General features: G+C 36.7%; 2 protein-coding genes across 6 annotated transcripts in view; both read right to left on the reverse strand.

The window, feature by feature from the left end:
• pdlim5b (PDZ and LIM domain 5b) overlaps nucleotides 1-3,754 on the reverse strand; it is a 37,432-nt gene extending 33,678 nt beyond the window's left edge. For 2 of the 5 annotated variants that reach the window (XM_044144274.1, XM_044144271.1), the window contains exon 1: nucleotides 3,562-3,686. The gene's annotated coding sequence lies outside the window, so the exon portion shown is untranslated. Of the gene's footprint in view, nucleotides 1-3,561 lie in introns of all 5 variants that reach the window. The other 3 variants (XM_044144272.1, XM_044144270.1, XM_044144269.1) reach the window with 3 other exon arrangements.
• Nucleotides 3,755-8,256: 4,502 nt separating this feature from the next.
• On the reverse strand, nucleotides 8,257-18,567 carry opn4xa (opsin 4xa). Its single transcript, XM_044144496.1, has 10 exons — nucleotides 18,474-18,567; nucleotides 13,516-13,651; nucleotides 12,708-12,841; nucleotides 12,213-12,416; nucleotides 11,952-12,123; nucleotides 10,944-11,105; nucleotides 10,642-10,749; nucleotides 10,382-10,556; nucleotides 8,856-8,960; nucleotides 8,257-8,745 (listed from the first exon to the last, which is right to left on the reverse strand). Exons 2-10 carry the CDS (start codon nucleotides 13,647-13,649, stop codon nucleotides 8,674-8,676), a joined length of 1,266 nt encoding a protein of 421 aa, XP_044000431.1. The 5' UTR covers nucleotides 13,650-13,651; nucleotides 18,474-18,567; the 3' UTR covers nucleotides 8,257-8,673.
• Nucleotides 18,568-21,912: the final 3,345 nt, after the last annotated feature.

The raw sequence follows: 21,912 nt of genomic DNA on the forward strand, positions 1-21,912 counted from the left end.
ACTCTCTTCTATTAATTGTTTCAGTCAGTAAAAGTTGTCTCTTGAGCTACAACAGGTGACTTAATGTTTCATTTTATTCTAGAAATTACATATGTAATCCCCAGAAACACAGCTGGGTTATAAGACGACATGCCTTTCTTTCCCAATGAATATTTCATGAGTAAAATGTTCTATCATCCTAAAGGAATGTCTTTTTGAAGCTGCCAGTCAGGCTGCCTCTAGGACAAAGCACCACCTGCTGCAGCCCGTCACCTGGTTTTGTTGTACTAGACGCATGGCAAATCAGGGAGCCTGTTTTCACACGATCTTCCATTTAAGCCCGAAGGAGAACAAGTGGATATGAGGAAAGGGTGTAGAAACTGGGAAGGAAAGGATTAAAACTACATGTGAAAGTGAGTTTTTCCCATTAAAACATGATTCATCCTATTATCACCATATAGTCTTCATGTCAGAAGTGCAGCTGATTTTGGGGGGAGCATGGGAAATGTTGTTGAACTTCCTTTCATTTTCAAACAAATGACAATGACAAAAAAGAAAAGAGAACTAAAGTAGAATGAAATATTTTTGAGAGCAGGCAGATGAAGTATGTTAGTACCAAACATACTAGTTGATTTAAAATGCCAAAGACTGTTTCCAGTACTCTCTTTCCTTCATGGAGTAAAAACATTTCAATAAAAAGGACGGAAAAGGTGTTTGTTGCTGGTTACATAATGCATGTGGGCAGATCTGGAAAGACCAGTGAACTATAGCTAAATCAAAAACATGTACTAGGTCCAATAAATGAAGAATAAAGTTGGTGACAATACAAGATTATGTTTTGTTTTTAAGCCTTGTAGTCAACTTCGATTTTGATATTTTAAAGGACCACATAGAAAACAATAGAAGAAATAACCCAAAAATAACTGGAGAAAGTCTTTTAGATTATTCAGATATTGTGGTTTACATGCAGCAGGTAAACTAAAGCATTGCTGGCTGAAAACTGCCAAAAAGCCCAAAACATCTATGCCCAAGCAAATTTTTTGCAAATACTTTGGAGTCACATTACCACACAAAAATCTGTGAATACTGAACTACAAATGGAGAAATTTGGTGTACAAGCAATAAGATGTATATATAAGAAAGTCTTTATAAAAAGCATAGAAACAGAAGCAGTAATCCATCAGTTCAGCACTTTCTCAAATTACAGAGCTATTTCTGAGGTTTATTCATCTAAGATGTGATTGCACCACATATCAGGGATTCCCCTTTTCAGCAAAATGAAGAGAAATGTAAAGAAGTCATAGTTCAGAAAAAATAACTTGGAAGCCATCCTTCACATTGTCAAATGCTTTGTTTACCTTCCCATTTAAGGACTGACCTATGAACCATGAATGCTGACAAACAGCTAATGCTCTGAGGCCTTAGAGTTCATATTCCTAATGTACAACCCTTTGGGAAAACATGACTCTGAACTGCTCAGGCTTGCACATTTTGTAGCATTTGCTTTCACAGTAAAATGAATCGACTCATTTTGAAGGGGTGAGATTTGAATCACGACTCCAGTCATGACAGATGCGCACATATCAATAGCATTACCTAATAAGGAAAGAACAAAGATTAGGTCCATCTCATGCCCCTGCTTGTTTTGCAATCCCTAATGATATCATGCATAGACATGAGCAGACACACCTCTCAGTGTTCTCACACAGATGAAAAACAGTCAAGATGTGCATCAGAATTTCTCAGCAACATTCACATCGACACATCTGCGAGTTTGAAAGAGAATTCCCCTTTTGGGCCATATCTGTCAAGCTCCTATCGTGTTGGCACCACTGCAAAACATTTCATCCCCTTTTCCCAGATATCAGCTCAGACATTTAAATGGCTCTGAGCTGAATGGTAGGCAGAGCATTTAAATAGTTTGAAAAATGGTTTTTCCTCCAGTGTCTGACTGTAAAGTAAATAACATGCTGATGGGAACAGTTTGAATTTTTGCAGAATATCTCAACTTCTTAATGAGTTTAAAATTAGGTTATTTTGGAGAGGAGGCAGTATAAATACCATTGGGGTGCCTTTTCCCACTCTTTGTTGCAACAACAAAACACCAATTTGATTCATTTTAATCTTTTCAGGTCAGAGATCCAGGGCAGCAATCAGTCACACAGTCCACAAATCTGACAGTGAGAATTGAAAGAGCGACAAGAAGAACCCCTATGCTGAAAAAACCTAATGTGTAGTCTCATGTGCACTTTATCACAAGCAGGACACTGCATATTAAAGAAAGTTTCGTCAGAGAAGACCAAAACTAAGCCAAAATGGTGGTGGTATCATTGTGGTATTGAGAATGCTATTCTACAGTAGCTACCAATTCAGGGCAATCTATTAAGAAAACTTGTCAGAGGCTGCAAAAGACAGTGGACAGTAACTTTGTCACCTTGACAACAATCCTAGACATAAAGCTAAAGTTACAATGTCAGGGTTTAGATGAAGGCATATCCAGGATGTCCCTGTCAAAATCTAAATCTAAATAAGAATCTGTGGGAAGACTTTAAGTTAAATGACAAATTAGAATGGTTGCACCCAAAAACATCTGTATGTTTATGTCCAATTTTCTTTTTGTTTCTCACTTAAAATACTTTAAAAGAGTCTCTAAAGGTCCAAGGGTCATAAATGCCTTTACAAGATACTGTAAGTTTCCTAATCTTAGGCCAGTACAGTAAATTTTGTAATAAAATGAACCACCACCACTGCAAACAAAGGTGCATTTCAACTGAAAAAGCTTTTTCTTTAATGGTAGTTAAACACGGGTCACCTGAACTGAATGCAGGCGCCGCTCCCCATCATGACCCCAGCTGCATGCGTCACACCATGATTGTGTCAAACCATGTTTTCTTCATGCCGTGTTCAAAAGAAAGAATGTCTCCAAGTTTTGATGAGCACAGTGTGTGAGATTTGTCATCAGAAGTTCAAGATTCAGACATCAGGCTTATTTCACAAGGCTTCATAAGGAGGCTTTGCTGCTGGGTAATGTTACAGCGAGATATTGACTGAGTGGCCTTGGATTTACTGCACCTTATCACAGCACTTTCACTGAAAACAAAGGGAATCTCTTTGACTTAATTTGAAATTCTAAACTACGTTATATTAGTGCTCAATCAATTACAATTAAGTCAAATACTCATGATAGGATCATCAAATCTTCAAACGTATTGCCCTACACTACCTATTTTTAAATATCCATGTCTTACTATTGACTTTGCTAGCTTATACACGTTATTTATTTATAGAGAAACAACTACACTGAGGATAATGAATAATGCAGTCAGTCTGTCCACCCATGTGTTCACTTGGAGAGGTGCAGGACCGCACCGATAAAACATGTCTAAGATTATTACAGCTCTCCTAGATTAAACTGAAACAAAAACATATCCGTCCAAAACAGATAATAACCTGTTTGTTATTTAAACGTTTTATTTTAAAAACATGTGATTTTGAAAGTTCAGATGAAGATTGCAGCTGCGCAGCGGGAACAAAAAGTTGTGAAATAATGAAGAAAATAAAAAATATCAACATTGTGCTCACCTTACCTCGAGGAATACGGGTTTGTGTTGAGAGAGAGGAGCGACTTCTGCCCGTCGATTCTCAGCCTCCAAGAAATGAAGTGAGTGGACCTGAAACTTCCGCCTTTAAGCCAGCCCTTCAGACAAGTGGGGAGGAGGGTCTACTACACCAGCTCTCTGAGGCCGGGGGCAGCACGATTGCAGGCAGACAGACAGACAGGCAGAGGCTTGTCCTGAAGGTGGGACAGGAACAAAACGCACTGACTGACCTGCATGAGGCAAAGCTAAGAGCGGAAATTCACTTTATAAACATCTAGTGGAGGGTTTAGCTTCACTGTGCTAGTGGGACTTTTTTTCTCATTAATGTGAAAAAAAACAGTGTGCAGTTGCTTGGTGGATTGTTATCTTTAGGCTATTTGACTAAAGCTGCAGTATGTATTGTTTACAAAAATATGTTAAATATCTTTTTTTTTCCATATTTGCTAAAACTGTCACTGTGTTGTGATAGTATAATAGAGAGAGAGATAATCTATGAAAAATTCTAGCTCTTACATCTCCTTCCTGAGCTTCTATTACCATCTGACAATGCACTCTCCAACCAATCAGAGCCAGGAGGAAGGTCTAAGCATTGTCAATCAAGAGGAGAAACATGCTGCCAAGTGTGCTAATGATGGAAAAAAAAAAAAAAAAAAACTCATGGTCCAGGAAAACCGTTAATCTGGTGGCCATGCTAACAATCCTTAGCATTAGTGACAGGCTATGCTATGGTACATCACCTGCACCATAGCAAAGACGGTGAGCGGCAAGTACACAAGAGTGATTGACAGCATTAAGACTCTCCTCCTGACTCTGATTGGTTGTTTCTGACTGAGCGGTGCATTTCTGCAGTTGGTGGGAATACTGGGAGAAGATATAATTTCTTATATTTTGGATAGTAACATTATTTGAAGGAGCTGAAATCACTCAATCTTCTCTTGATTTGCTTTGACCAATTACCGGCATGTCTAACAGTGATTCTTTTAATGCATGAAAACGGCAACACCAGCATTTTCAGTAAATCTGAACAAACGGATATGTATTTCTATGTTTTTGAAAGCACTTTGTTTTGTGTTTGGCAATCAGGTAATCATTGAATTTATGCTTTCATGCATAAATAATATAACTTGCTTTATCAGTCATATATTATTGTGCTTGTCACATCAAATTGTTTGGATTTGACAGGTGAAACCCAGATTACCATATCTTATCTTTTGCATTGCACATGATGCTTCTTATTTTGACTTACAGATAAAATGTATATTCTGGGAGTAAGATTCATGTAATTTTTCCAAAAAATTGTGTATCAGAAGGTCAGCCTTAAGCTACATGGTGCATCTCACCATTAAAGCACTGTTTCAGTATCCATAATAAGATAATTAATTTAATTTAATTTTAACTCATTTTGACTTTCTCCCTCCCTACTATCTCTCGTTGTATTGATGGTAAATGGCTTTGTACTTGTACAGCGCCTTATCAAGCCCAAAGCGCTTCATGCTACAGTCATTCACCCATTCACACACACACTCACACGTTGATGGTGGCAAGCTACTTGGTAGTAGCCACCGCTGCCCTGAGGGAGCCTGACAGAAGCAAAGTTTGATGTTGTAAATGAAAACCATCTTATTGATGTCATTCTTTATTTTTAATGTTTGCCTTGGGATATTTTTATGCCTACACTAGAATTACTCATTTGAAAAAACTCTTTGGCATTTGCTTAAAGGAAGGTTAGACTCTATAGGGAATGAGGAGCTTACTTTTACATATCGTTATGGAAGAAGTATTTCAAACTCTGACGAAGAGTTGGCATTCTCTACCGCATCCGTGCACAGTGAAGTCATGCTTTCCAGTAAATACCTCAGTGTAGAAGTCAGACACAACGTATGCCATCCTCTTTTGTGCAACGTGCTCTACTGTCAGCAGACGGATGCCTTTCATAAGGGGAAACAATGTGACTGCAAGTGTCATTAGTTTTGAAGAAAACCAATTCCACACAGTCTTCAGGAACTAATCTTATGATTAATGTTGGTACAGTTTGAAGACTTTGTTTTAGCACAAAAAGCTGTTAATTATTCCATGGGCTGTTTTGGTAAAATGTTTGGATGTTTCTAAATGTGCAGTTGAAAATAAATATTTACATATTATGGTGTGAAAAAATGTTTTTTCTCTTCCTGATTTTAAGCATTTGAGAACATCAAACTAATTTAAATATTAGCCAAAGAGTACACAAGTAAACAGAAAATGCAATTTTAAATGAAGGTGTTTATTATAACATGCAGGAAAAAAAAAACCCTGTGGGGAAGAAGTGATTATCACCTAAATCTAATAATAACTGGTTGGGTGAACCTTCGCTCGTAAAATTGCAATCATGTGTTTGTGACGACTTGCAAAGAGTCTTTTATTGAATTTTATCACTTTCATCTTTGCAGAATTGTTCTAACTCAGCCACATGGGAATGTTTTCTTCAACTGGAACAGCTTTTTAAGGTCATCCTACAGCATCTCAAAAGGATTAAGGGCAGGACTTTGACTAGGCCACTTCAGAGTTCTCATTTTGTTTTTCTTCAGACTTTCAGAGGTGAAAATTGTGGTGTGCATTGGAAGATAGTCCTGCTGCAGAAGCAAAGTTTGTTTCAGCTTGAGTTAAAATGACAATTTGCAAATGTTTTCATGGACACAGACCATGTTTTGGATAAATTTTATTTGGTCAAATGAAACTAAATCTGAAGTCTTTACCTTCGGAGGGAAACACGAGAAATGAGAATGCTATAGAACACTGTAACAATTGTGAATAGGAGATACAGCAGGAAAATAAATTGCTCTCCGATTAGTCTGACATTCAGAAAATAGTGATTAAAAATTATTAGCCTAATTTAATGTCAGACAGTGAGAAATGTTTTTGTATTTTTACGCAGTGTGTGTAAATAATATTTGGTTTAAATGTACTTGCTGCACTGGTGAGCGTTTCTCTGTCAAAGTAGACGTGAGTGACACAGTGTTGAGATGCCCTCTAGTGGCCAAAATGATCTTCACAATTCCTGTAAATGTGATACATTCAGCTATTTATAATCTTTTATAGCTTGGACTTTAAAGTTTCTGGCCTCTTGCCAACAAGCATACCTGTATGAAATCTTCATTCCATTTCTTATTTAACAAAAACTAGATTGTCTTGCCAGGATGTGATGAAACATATTTGTGAGTATGTGCCTGGAGATTTACTGGGAGTCCAGTAGCTAAATCCCCCTGTGTAATTCATTTGAATCACTCAGCTGCACAAGGTATTCATCTGAGGATCTGTTACATGCTTTCAGATTATTAAGCCTAAATGAACAAGCTCCCTGTCTTGGATTTAATGTAGAAAGACATATAATGTGCGTGTGTGTGTGTATCTAGAAGACGAACCAGTGTATCACTGATACATTAACTTCATTATAGCTGAAACCGTTATTCAGTTGGTCAGTATCACACCCACTGTCACAGTGAAAGTGAAATATCAACTTCAACACTGCGATATTGGATCTCTTGATTTAAGAAAAAATCCCACCCAGTGTACAGTTGTTCCTGTCTTCCATGTAGTTAGAAAAACTACATTTAATACTTTAATTACTGATAAAAATTCACATATTTGAGATCTAATATATGTGACTTATCTGCAGTTAAACAACAGAAGATACCAAACACAAATGTGAATTCCAACTGAGGGAAAGTTTATATACATATATATATATATCAAGAGATCCAACATCGAAGTTGATATTTCACTATCATATATATATATATATATATATATATATATATATATATATATATATATATATATATATATATATATAATATATATAAGTGGGGGGTGGGAGAGAGCCTTCGTCTTACTGACACCCTGTAATGCTGCAGAGAAATGAATTCACATTAAAATGTTTAACGTTACAAGTGTCTAAATGAGTAAAATTTACATGAAATAAATATAGTTTGAACAAGTTATTTCATATGTTTTCTATCCTTTCTTTCTCAAGTTGACCTAACTTTCTAGAAACATTTAATTATCCATGATTATCTTGTTTCACATGGATAAAAATCTGGTTCACCATTATTTCTCATTTTTCTTTTTCAAAACTAGGATACGAGAGAACACATCATTCAAGCAGACGTGTATTGGTCTTCAGGATATAGCTGCAAGAAATGATCTTTACTATACCTGCAACAGTCAACATAAAAAAATAAAAATACTGAAACAACTAGTCCTGTAACAAGACTGGGCTCCAAAATTCAGGGAGAAAGCTTTTCTTGTGTCAGAGTGCACAGCATCAGCAAAATACATATTTTTTATGACTTTTTTGATAAGTATGGGAACTTCCTTAGACCAGATTTTAGCTAGCTTATCTACAGAATAAATCTTTCCAAATAGGTACAGTTATTGGTTTATACACATAAATTAGATATTAATATGCTGAAGTATTTTGAACTTAGCTCTTTCAAATCAAAATAAAAAAAATTGCCTCATGTTTCTTTTGTCAGTTCAGTTCAGTTGAGGCTGAACAAAATGGAAAATGCAAAGAAAAAAGTGAATATTTTTATTTTTGTTTTGATTTCATGATTTCACAAAGAACAAAATAATTTGCTTTTTATCTAAGCAGACACATAACATGATTAAGTTTTTCACATATCCTAACGAAGGTAGACTTTGCGTCTTTGGTGAAGAGAGTTTTACTTGCTGCTCTTCAGTTAAACGTCTGGACACATGGATCAAATCTTTTTGGAATAAGTCGTGTCGAAACTTGTGCTCCAGAAATGCTGCAGTCTTTATTTGCTGAGCAGAACAGTCCAGAGGTTGTAAACAAACTATCAGATTCTTCTTGTAGGCTTTGTGTGACATTGTCTTGTTATATAACTGAAGGCTTTTCATTGAGTTGGATCTGACTTCTCAGGGGGAAAAGACATACTTGATTGTCCAAAGTTTCTAGCACCCGTGACTCATCCTTGTTTTTCTCTTTCTGAGGCTGCTGTGCCTCAACATCTTCACTTTGAAATGCTTTATTCATCGTCCCGCTTTCTCCGTGTTGTTCAGCTTTCAAGGTTCTCCTCCTCCAAGTTAACAACATCTATTCTGTTGATAAACTGATGTGACTTACTGGCGAAAGATTTTTCTGTGACGTTTTCTCAGGAAAAGCAGCCTAAAACAAAATGCAAAACGAAGACAGAGAACATTGCTTCTGAAGATGTTTCTGTAGCCATCAAAATTTAAAATTAGTAACTACGGTATGTTGATGAGCACCAACATTACCTTTTCCTGACTTGGACGTTCTTTGACCTTTGCAGCAGCAGGGGAATAATCTGTTTTAGCACAATGACTCTGATCCATGGAATCCAGCTCCACATCACTGCAAACCTGATTGAAATGAGGTGAATGTAAGTTAAAGAAAGCATTTACAAAAACTATTAAAACTAAAGAAAGTTAATGTTCATAACATCTTCAATTGACTTTATACAAACTAAACCGAAATGTTTAGTCATGACTGCTTGATGTGTGTTTTTCATGTTATTCAGCATGTCAATTCTTAAATCTTAGTCTGTAAATTAGTACTTTCATCTAATTTGCGATTTACATAACGACTGTGAATTGAAATATAAAAGGTCTGCAGCACATAATGGTTACACAGATCAAAGATACTTAAGGCAATTAGACCATTAAAACAATTAAAAAACAACAACAAAACAAACAACTCAAAAACTATTAAAGAGCAACCATGCTGGTTAAAAGGTTCTTGTTGCTTTAAGAATAGTTTGAAATAATTGCAAAGAAATAAGATTTGGCATCTTGAGGTCAGACTGGTGATTATTCCACATCATAGGAGCCAAAAGGCTGAATGTTTCTCCTTTTTCATCCAAACGGAAAAAGAAAAACATTTCAAACAAAAGAAAGATGTTTTTTAGAGTGAAAAGAGTAGCCAATATTAGGTCTTTCTTGGAGAGAACTTAAGTAAGATGAAGCCAGGCTAACCAGAGTTTAGTCAAATTAATATATCTCTGTACACTAGGAGGCCAATCGAGCTTTTGTGTGCAAAGGTGAGACTTCTGCAGCCTGTTACAAACCTCAAAGCACAGTGATAAACAGTATTCAGTGACTAAAGACATTTGGCCAAAGCATTCATATACAGAACATCTAATCAAGCAGACTGAAAGACATTTCTTTCCAGCTTTGAGAGAGAATCAGAATGCACTGTGGTAATAAAACCTAATCTCCACTCGCAGATTTCAAACCAAATTTGCGATATGAATTTGAAAAGATTCGGTATGCAGCCCTCTTATGTGTTTGTTTGTGGTTGTTCAATTTGTTTACCTAGGGCAGTGGTAATCAATAGAGAAATCAATGATAGCCTTCATGAATGCAAAAAATATATTGCTTTTGTTCTACTCACATTCAAAGCAACTTCAAAGTGTGTAAATGAGACAATAACGATATGTGCAGATGTAGCTTACTGAGACTAACATTTCAACACCTTTTGCATTTTCATCAGAATCACAAATGAACCAAGCAGAAAATACAAGTATTGGTATTTTCTCTGATCTGCATTATGGCTTAATATTAATTGAAGTCATAGACATTCATCAAGACTCCTTCATGTTCATGACAGTGTCATGTCAGTCTTATGCACACCCTATCAAATAAAGTATTACATTTTTTGCCATATTTTTTTAAATCTCATGTCAAGAGTTATCTCTTTATGAGTTGTTTTCTGTAAAAACAGTGACTGCATGCTGTTCTGTCAATATAAATAGAAAACAAAAGCCTGCAGGGCTCATACTCACTGTGTCTGTTGTAGACATGGAGGAAACTCTCTGAAACTGTGATTTGGAGACTGATGACTGATGGCTAAGCACAGAGTCTCTTACGGAGGACTTGCTGTTTGACACTGATATGCAGTTTCTTTTAGGGGCATGGGCCAGGAAGTGCAGGCAGGGGACCTTCTCTGCCAGGGTGTCCCTGTTGAAATATGTCCTGATTATTTGCTGAAATAGTTTCCATTGTATTTAAACTCTTAGTTAACAGTTAACTAATGTGTTGGTACCTGTATCTGGAGTGAGTGATTCCATAGATGAAAGGGTTGTAGATGGCAGATGCTTTCGCAATAACCGCAGGGACAGCTTTAGAGTATGGATTGAGAATGTGTGCATATCTAAAACACAGTGTGTTGACAAATGTAAGCAGAGAATATTGAGAATATTGAATATTATCCTGCATGCATTTACTGCAGGATAATATTCAATCATTCATTGAGATTGAACAGTGTTCATAATGAAATAATGACCAAAAAGAGCTTAGACTATTGAAATAAATATTTCCACCAAAAGGTAAAGGTTTTATATTTACCCAGCCCAGGCGATGAGAGTGACACACGCATAGGGTGACCAGGAAAGTACAAACACTATGATCACCACAAAGGCAATCTTTGCCAACTTCCACTCAGTCCTGATAGACTGCTGTTGGATCAGAGTTGACTTTCTCACCTGAGACCCCAACTTCTCAACATCTCTGAACATTTAAAAAAGGAAAAGTGCAGATTAATACACCACCATATCCAAAAACGTATGCAATAATATGAAAAAGTTAAACCAAAAAAATGTACTCTAGCATGGTAATACCCAACATACCTCATACCTTTATTTGCAACCCTTGTATAAAAGCCTTGCATAAGAGCCACAATTTGAAAAGTGCTTCTTTTTTCCTCACACACCAAGCTTTGCAGAGTTTGTTTACTTTCCTTAACATCTTCACAGCACCCATGTTTGTCTCAGCTACAGCTGTTTTGAGCGGTAATATATTTTATCATTCAAACTAGAGCCACAGTTTAAAGGGAAAGGAATATTAAAAATGAAAAGTGTGATGCATGTTTGTATTAAACCCCTTTTATTCTGTTACCCCTAAATAAAACCCAGGTTGCCTTTAAGTGATGAGTAAAATGAATCCACCTCTATATGTTTTTTAAGGTTCTGCAGAGATCCACAGGTCAGGTGGGACAATCTGGTGACAAGACAACTATTAGTTGTGTGCTCCAAAAAATATGGTCTATATGGAAGTATGGCAACAAGAAAAGTCATGGAAAAGATCAAATCACAAGAAGTCCTACTTAAAGTTTCCTGCAAGCCATCTGTGCTCTTCATCCAGTTTGACAAAGCTTGAGGTATTCTGCAAAGCTTTTAGTGACCCCCAGAAGACTTGCGAAATTAATCTCTGAATTTATGAGTGTGAGATAAGATTAAACTGGAACAAAATACAAATTTATTATACGCCTGCCTAATGAATAATGGTTAGAAAGAAATTGCAATTTTAATAAAAATGTTTGGGTCAAATGGGTAGCAAAGCGTTTTTTATTTTTACCTGCTTGCATGACGAATTGCTAGGAACATGCACAAGTAACAGTAGGATATGATGCCCAGAGGGACAAAGAATACGAAGCAGCACAACATCAAAGTGTAGCTTTTATTGGCTGGAGTAGATGTCACATAGTCCCATGTGCAGGAGGTCATTAGGCCCTCGGGGATGTAGGAACCTTTGGAAAGACGTTCAACACAAAGAAAGCATAAAGCAGCACAAGTAATGGTGATTTGAAAATATTGCTGAAATGACTAATGTACTTACTCCACCCCAAAAGTGGTGCAAGGCTCCAAGCAAGTGAATAGAACCACACAAGTGCAATTATGAGGCAAGTACGTCTTGCCGAAGTCCACCCTATGGACTGCAAAGGCTTGGTGATTACTATGTACCGGTCTATGGAGATGGCGAGCAGGTTTATCATCGAGGCGATTCCGAATAAAGCCCCGCAGAAGGCATAAATTTTACAGCCTGTGTGGGATAAATATGGAAGGAAACTGTTTAATAACATGTTTCTTTATACACAAGCACCAGAAACTTTCTGCTTTTAGGGAGCATGCTTAAAGTTACTAATATCTTAAAGTAGTCTCATCATCACATTTTGTTTAATGCAAAAAAAATATGCTCAAAAAACCGAGTATGTTAAAAAAAATTGTTTTGTATGAAATACTCTGTTCATAAACAACAAAATAAATTATGCTGTTGTATTTATTTTCTAATGATGCACAAGTTTATCATTGAAGACAATGATAAACAATATACCTGTTTCCCCAAAAATCCACCCCTTATTGAGGCAGTTAACAAAAAAGATGGGCGACTGTGTGATGGCCATCATGAAGTCGCTGATGGCCAGGTTCATGATGAAGAAGTTGGGAGGTGTCCAGAGTTTCTTGTTGCTGAAAGACACCAGGCTTGAAATGTTGCATATAAGATGTCATTATTTTACAAAGCAATAAAATAGTATGAAATTGATTTATTATACAATAAACTTTACCTATGTTCTGTTTTTCCTAAAACATTTGGATGGTGTAAAGCACAAAAAACCTAAATACACTTGTTATATCCACTTGTGTGCAATTTTATCTACTGAATGTAGGTTTAAATGTCAGATGTCCTAATGTATTTCTGACCAGGAAACCTAATTTTACAAGAAATGTTTTAAAAGTTTTGATGCTTTAATGCTTTCTTTAACACAAAGAAAGCTTAAAGCATGTGCCTTTTCAGTTTGGTTATATTATTTAAATTCTTTAGCAGTGATATCGTTTATTTATAAAAAATTTTATATGTATAAGTTTGAAAAATATTTTTGCAATTTTTAAAAATGACTGTAAATGTTTTAGCTTGTAAATTTTGGACGCTACACAGATTAAGTATCTCAGATATTCCTCAATCCTTAAATTCAATAAAGGCATTTATTGCATAATCACTCCACCGTGATGAAGCACAGCTGAAATTAGTCCTTAAAAGTCCAAACGTAATATCACATTATTGTCCACAGTTACCAGACAAGTAGTTTACTGAAAGAATAACAAATAAATCAATGAATCTTGATAATAATCTGTCTGCTTACCAAGAAAAAGCATACATGACCAAGGCATTCCCAGAAACTCCCACTGCTCCGATCACTAAGACGAAGAAGGCAACGATGTAGTGAACGTGGTCCGGGACGTCCACATGCCGATAGAACCCGTGTTCTAGATCCATACCTGTGATGCAACCAAATACATGTTGAATCATTTTGTGAGCATGTCTTAGGTTTTGTGCAGTTTTCTCACCCTCCTAACCTACTGAACTCTGTTGGATGACACCAGTGTCGTTCATGAGTTGCAAACATTTTAGACAGATACTCTGGCATGCCACAGCATTAAATGTCAGCATTGATGAGGAATTTTTACTTTGGCACTTTACTAGACTTGATGGGAAAAAACTCAAAACAGAGAATGTACTATTTAAATCCACCATAAATTCATATGGTGGATCTTAAAAATGTTCACACTTCTATAAAATTTCAACATTTCTGTGAAGTTAAAATGGAGATTCTAGTGGTAGTTATGCTTTACAGTTTAACTGAAAACCAGACCAATATGTTGGAGGAAAAATAAAATGACGTAACCCAGCTGCATATGTCTGAACAATCATAAGCAAAAACATAAATCTGTGGCTGAAATACATTTGGATTCAATTTTAAAAATGTGTATTCTTGAAACAACCTAGATCAGCCTGAAAAAAGGTTCAGCTTACCCAGTTGGGTTTTTCTGATATTCATTTACATCGAGCCGTGGCCAAGGTTTTCAGAAATGTTTTCAAAATGTTGTGCAAATGTATCAGTAAGGAGAAGAGTCCAGTAAAAAAAATAAGAAAACTGATGAAGATGAAACCAAAAATCCATTTGTGGGACACGTTTCCAAAACGTTTGACACTGAAAACAGCGATAGATATTACCAAAGAAGCACCACACACACAGTGAAACATGGTGGTGGGAGTAACATACTCTGGGATTATTTTTCATGAGACACAACCAGGTTGTTTTAGTGGAATAAATTATGAGCGGTTTTAAATATCAGTCTGTTTTGACTGACAACCTTCCAGTAGCTGCTAGAAAGCTGCACTGAAGCAAGGTTTTTAGTTTTCAGTTAGCTCTAAAACGCATCTAAATCAAATGAATGACTTTAGAAGAGAAAATAAAAAACCAAAAACTAAATCACGTCTAACATTTTCCCTGCAGCCACCAGCAAATAAAAACCCTGTTTTATATTAAATCTGTCAGCAGTGCATATTAATCCCATTAATCAATTTTCATTAAAAAAAGTCAATGAAAATTTTCTGTTATCTCTCATTTTTTTCTAATTTGGTTTGCTCTGTTTAGATAATTTACTGTTTTTTTTTTTTTTTGTTGATATGGAAAATATTGCGGCTGTTAAACATCAACATAGGATGGCATTGATTATGTTAGAGTAAAAATAAAGTATAAAATTCAAGCATCTGCATCACATAAACCTCAGATCTAAAACAGATGCACATTTTAAAATTAATGCAGGACTTTCGCCTCAAAGGATTTGACATACTATGATAGATTATGGTCTGTGAGGGGGTATGGTGGCAATTAAATACAGGTGTTATAGGTTATTTAATCAAGGGGATTATGACAGTCAAAATTTTAATATCAATTAATGACACTTGCAGACTGTCAAATGGGGCAAGTGAGTAATAATCACCATAAAGGTTGAAGAGAGGTGCTTTTCTGGTCAGAAAAGAGACGCACCCTCATTATTACTGAGCTGATGGGTATAGAGAATTGGCAGGTGGATTTTAAAACTACCAGCTAATGTCTGTTACTTTTCTACATGATCACGAATCAATAAAAAAAAAAAAAAAAAAAGAAAAGTTTTTTTTTTATTTTTTTTATTAAAAGATAGGTTTAATGTGTTACTGATACCTTTATATTTCAAAACGTGGCAGTCTGCAGTCCGGAAATAATGATGTTGTAATCTGGTAAAGGTGAAAATAAGTGTAGAGAAGTAATTTCTTTGCAAAGACCTTGCATTCTTGGACCTGTTGGAGATTCACACAGTGGTTTCTTGCTGTGCTCATTGAGCTCTTCTCTGTCAGAGGTAGTCACAGTCAACTCTTACTTCCTCACAAATCCAATACCTATCTGGTTAATGTCACATTGCAAAAGTGGAGCACAGTTTTCCCCATCTTTTATGATTTATCAGCTACATTCAGATGCAGAATGTCACTAAAAGGATAACACTGAATTTGGCAAGTGAATGTAATGTAAAAAACCCAGTCTAAAGCTTTTATGACAGTGTATATTTGCTTCTTTCTCAAAATAACTCAATGCACAGCCATTAATGTCTAATCTGCAGGCAAGAATGGTGAGTTCCCCTCCTAAGTGAAAATTTGTGAATTGTGTCCAGTTAGCCATCCTCCCTCCCCGGTGCTATGTGACGTGTTAGTGTTACAAGGTCTCAGGTGTGAATAGGCATCAGGTGTGCTAAATTTAGTGTTATTGCTCTCACACTCTCTCATACTGGTCACTGGAAGTTCAACATTGCACCTCATGGCAAAGAACTCTCTGAGGATCAGGAAAAAAAAGCAATTGTTGCTTTACTAAAAGATGGCCAGGCTGTGAGGAGATTGTCATCACGCTGAACCTGAGCTGCACCATCCAGTGGTTTAACAGAAGAGGTTCCAGTCAGAACAGATTTTGCCGTGGTTGATCAAAGAAGTTGAGCGCACGTGCTCAGTATCACATTGAGAGGTTGTCTTTTGAACATAGACACTAGTACTGCGTGGTGTGCCTGTTAGTGCTCAGACCATCTCACATTGCATCAGATGCCTGTTGAAAGCGTCTACTGAAGAAGATGCTCAAGAAAGCATGCAAACAGTTTGTTGAAGAGAATCAGACAAAAAGGCAGATTCTTGAAACCGTGTTCTGCAGTCTGACAAAACTAAGATAAACCTTTCTGGTTCAGATGATGTCAAGCATGAGTGGTGGCAATATGGTGAGAAAAACAAAGACCAGCGTATCCTGCCTGCAGTCAAACACAATAGTGGGAGTGTCATGGTGATGCTAACCACGGGGAGCCAAAGTTAATTAAGGGAACTGTGATTTCCAACTTCACAATGTATCAAAGTATCATATCTTCAGTATCTTTGTATTTGTTTCACACAGGGTCTGGGCTCTTTGCTAGTGAAAAGCGATTGCTTCCTCGACAGGTGGACTTTGTTGAAGTTTTAAATTTTACCCAATCGCTAACGTTTGTCTGTGATGTGTGTAATGCGCCAGTTTGACTCCATGAAGTCTCACTAGAAATTGCTTCCATTGTAAACAACAATCCTGCACAGAGACGAGAGAAGAGCTGAGCTGAAGGAGGAGGCTGTTCGTGTAAATTTAATATTTGGAAGTGTGGACAGCATGGACTGAATGACTTTGCTCACTTTCTCCGCTTCCATTGCTAAAGCTACAGGCAGACTACAGTTCTAAAACAATGCAGATAATTGACTTTATCATTTACGACCTTTTCTTCTGTTCTGATTGGTCCAGTCAAATATGAAGTCCAGGGGAGAAAGCCCAGACTGTAAGTGAGATTATTTTTTCAAATGGAGTTGCACAGGAAGGCCATAGCCAGGCTGTATCGTCGGTGGTTAAAAAAAAAAAGTATGTCTCTCCCGCTATGGTGGCACAGGTTGACATAAGGTTAAATAAATAATTACATAGCGTTTTCAGTCACTTTTGCCCAAATTAGCATTGCATTCCCATTTGTGTGTCTGTGCAACAGGAGAGGGAACCTGATGTCTGTGCCAGGTGGCTGATATGCCAGAAGGTAGCATCTGATAAATGCCTTACCAAGTTTTTGTTTCTGAATAATTACATCACAAGGAGTCTTTTTGCTGTTACTGTTTCTTGTTATTGTGAGGAGAGAAGAAGTTTCACCATTCTTCCCAGACTTTCGTTTTGAAATACGTGACCTGAAGAGACCTGGATTCTTCTGAATAAGAAATGGAAACAGGGTGAATTTTGGTTTCTTCATGGTGGTTGATGAAACACCAGTACACTAGAGAAACAGTTTGCTCGCAAAAGCTAACTTTTACCAGTCATCAGGTTATTTTATTCAATTTTTGTGCATAACTTTAAGCAGAAATTCTTCATGTTCACATATTACTTCTTTACCAATCCAGATTGTGGGTTATTACTTTTAACCACAACCTGTTGGCTTCATATTCCATCATTCTGTGGACTGGCCTCACATTTTAATGGTTTAGGAAGTTATATAACATACTCTATCAGATTAACAATGCTCCAGCATCATCTCCCTGCACATTTGATTCTGCAGCATGTCATTTGACTTTACTTATTTTACTGATTGAAAACGTAACCCAGAATGCTGGTTCAAACCCAATTCCCAACCTTGTAGTGTCAAACCAAGCCAGAGTTGAATTAGTTCGTATTTATATTGATGTGGGTTGGTTATTTTTAAATCTGCGGTTATTATTTTATTTTTTGTAGTCAGTCTTGTAAGTGAACGTTTTAGACCCTTTCACCAATGAAGACTTAAGTGAAGTATCCTCAAGTGCTCCTGTTGTTTCACTGGAAAAACATTTCTAGGAATAAAGCCCACATGTGATGTTATGTTCAATATGCACACTTATTTCCCAGTCATATGTATTCAGTTATTTTTAGAGGCTCAATCAGTTGTGTTTTGTTGTGATTTTAAAGGAGGATTTGCACTCGAGAGCTTAAGTGTAGAAGAAAACAGTCACTGGTTCCGCCTTGCTGCATTAAATACTTTGTGAGAAAGTTTGCCACAATTGCTTTTGAATGCAAGTATCTTTAAATGGCTATACAAAAATACTAGAGGACATGAAGTCTTGTGACTCACAGCAAAAGGCGATATTTAAAACAAGATTTAAATTTAGGCCAAAATTAAGCTTCAATTAACATTTATACTTGTTTGACATTAATACCAAACAAGTATAAATGTGACATTAATACCTAAGTAATAAATGAAAATTTTTCCATACCTTTTGCTGAAATTGGAGCTTATTTTCCTTCTTCTTTTCTGCTTTGAGGCAGAAGACAAGAAACATAGAAGCTGTGCAGTAGATGAAAAATCCTGCAGGTTAATCAGTTAGTCTATCTGATTTTCCAATCTCTAAACTCCAAGAGCCAGCGCTTTACATGCGTCATGCGCTGCCATGAGTGCTCCACAAAAGCAAGAATGTCCAGACCGAGCCTGAAAGCCACCAGCAGCACACTGGCCCATCCCCCTGAAAGCTCCCCATCACGCACATATCTCTCACGGCACAATAAATCGATCCAGCTCGTGTGTGTTGTATGCGTGAATGAGGATTGCTTTTTTGTCTTTTCATTTGTCTCTCCCTGTGTGGAGAAGCAAGTGTCAACAGCAAAATCTATCCCATTTTGTTTGAGAAGCAGAACCTTTAGTGGCATTTGCATTAAAATGCCACTTAGAGCCCAAATTATGTTTTGTGCACACTGATTATTTTTCACCAAAATATGAGTGGGATGTCTAGATTCATGCATCAGAGAAGACATTTGGACAGGAGGTGTGAAGGTGCCATAAGCCAGTTGTAACAACCTCCCATAGAGTGAGCTGAGGCTCATAGAAAGAAGTAAAAAAAAAAGTAGGTTTTTTTACAGGGGAAAAAAAATCGAACCAAGTATGAAAGAATCACACTTGTTCACTGCTTAGCCATGTGTGAGAAGATTTCTGAGAAAAGTGTTCAGATGAAAGCCTACCAATGTTTATCATCTCATGCACAACTGAACAGGCAGCTTTAGCACCTCCGAGTGCCCTTAATATTTCCATTTTCCAGGAAGATTTTGTGTAGATTCCTTCCAGTATGAGGAGGATAATCCTTCACACTCGTGGGTCACTGCGCTTCCAATGAACGCAGGTCCATCAATTTGATAAATGTAAATCCTTAGAGAAAATGGAGACTACTTATTCCTTTGGTTTCTGGGAACATTTTTTCCCCATTACTGATTATTTTCTTGCATTGTTGCAATTATTTTCCAGACAAATAACTGGTTGAGTAAAAGGTTACATTTGTGATAACCAGCTGACTCACTATGAGCATCATTCCTACAAAGTTTTACTGTTTTCTGCATCTGGCTCAGACAAAGACAGCTTTCTTTACTTTTTGCACGTTGTGTTGGAATCTGAAGTAACATAAAAATGATTCCTGCTGTGTTTAGTAGGGCGGATTAAACACTCATTCTATTGAAATTCCAATGAAGCAGCTCAGTATAACAACAACAGCAACTCATTGAACTTTTTATTTAATTTTTTTTTCCCAGCCAGGGGGTATTTTGTGGGCTCTAGTGTCCCTTATTCAAAAGTAGGCTGACAGGAAAGGGGGAAGGAGAGGAGGGAAGACATGCGGCAAACGTTAGCCACGTCCAGGAATCGAACCTGCGACTGCTGAGTCGAGGACTAAAGACCTCCAAATGTGGGTTGTGCTTTCCCCTATGCCACCACAGCACGCCCCAAGTTTTTATAATTTTTCAGTCACTTTTAGAAAACTGGAAATACAGATGGAAATCCTCCTCAAATTGCTAAATTTAGCACAGCTAAAATGAAACAATTTCCATCATTCATGCACACATAAATTAGGTCAGATACCTGGTACTTATCATTGAGATTGTCATACTAAGACTTTTCTTTTTATCATAAATAGGCACAATTTACAGGCCAACGAGGTAGGTATTCCAGCTTCTTCCCACTGTTTCTACAATTGTGTCTCTGTCTTCTGTGATTTTGCAAACCTCCAACTGAGAGCAGTTAACCTTTTTAAGCAATTATCAAGAGTTTGATGTCATTCTGGCTGGGCATTTGAAAACTATTCTTGGCAAAATTGACAGAATTATTTTTAACATAGTTTATATAATTTTAATAGAACTTATGTTGGGGGTTATTCCAAAAACTTGTTGGAAGCCTCCTTCACTATTTTCAAAATCAGTTTGGATGCTTGTTTGCTCTGCTGGAAAACACAACTGTCCCAGTTTTAACTTTTGATTTGAGGAAAAGTGTAAATCAATTTTCTACTTTGGCATTCCTTTAAATATCTACAATGCACCAGAAACACCAGCAGAGAAACATAATCCCATCAAGATGTCACTACCTCAGTACTGTTTGGCTTGAAAGCATCACAATAACACATCCAAGCTGCGGTGGTTTTTGATATGAGCCATATGGGTAGTTGCCCAGGGCGACATTAAAATGAAGAGCCCCAAACATGAGATAAAATCAGTATAACTTCTCTGAGGGTATTCTAGCTTCTCCCACTAAATGAGAGTAAAACAGTGAATGTATTTTGTCCCTTTAAGTCGTTCGTAGTTTCCAATCTTCGTGTAAAAAAAAGAGAGAAATTCTTCATGTCCTGTAGTATTTTTATTTACACTAAATGATTGGAGGAAGGTCTTGTTAGTTTATTTTTCCTCAGGTAATCCACAACAATCAGCTGTCCAGTTACTGTCTAAGTGGTCAGTCACCTCTGTCACTAAAGTGTAGAGAAGGACAAATGCATCTGCCAAGACACAGGTTTTGAAATAGCTTCTGCTCTAAAATGAGTCTGCCTGAAGTTTAAGTGACAAACAACATGAAAGAGCTCTTCTCTTGCACAGTGAAGGTATTATTCCTTAAACACAACCAGGCGCTAAAATTGCCTAGAAGTGTTTCACTTCTTCTAAGTTGAATCAAATTAGTTTAATAGTATGTTTGTTTTTTGTATTCCGAAGATATAGCTCTAAAATTAGAAATGTGAACTTTTTTCTTCAGAAATATAGCAAATGTGTCCAGGCTGATATGTTGCACGTACAGATGTTACCAGTCAGAAGTGAGACTTTCCACCCTCTTAGTTCCTACATCACTCGTACTGAAGGCTGCTTTCTTGAAGGACTGAAAGACCTTTTGTTTTATATTTAGGTCAGGACAAAGAAGGCCTAAGGATGTTTAAACTCTCAAGCAAATGTTTATTTTTTGATGATTTGTTGTACTTATAAGGTCCTGTGGCCTTTAAGAATTACTTTTGTATCTGGAAGGAGTGACTTCAGCATTGGTTTGGCCCAAGGTTATTTGGGCCTGTTAAGATCACCAAGTTTAACTGACTGAGCTTCAAAACTATAACTGATAATCAGTTAATAATTGTTGAGATAGATTTATGAATTAAGTGAGATCAAACACAAAGAAAACTTTTAACTTGTAGCATCAGACTGTTACCTTGTTGGCATGAAAATCAAACCATGAAAATTACTCACTTTTACAAAGTAAACTTAAAATAAAGCCGCAAATATTTGTTTTAAAATTGTAAATATATCTATGCTGACACTGTCAAAGCAACTGTGTTAAAATTCAAGCATTTGACAATTTGGTCCCTTGAGCTTAGATCACTTATGCCTTGGTTTGGCTCCAATTACACCAATTGGCTCTGCTATTGG

Source organism: Gambusia affinis, linkage group LG17 (genome assembly GCF_019740435.1).
Source record: "Gambusia affinis linkage group LG17, SWU_Gaff_1.0, whole genome shotgun sequence".
NCBI lineage: Eukaryota > Metazoa > Chordata > Actinopteri > Cyprinodontiformes > Poeciliidae > Gambusia > Gambusia affinis.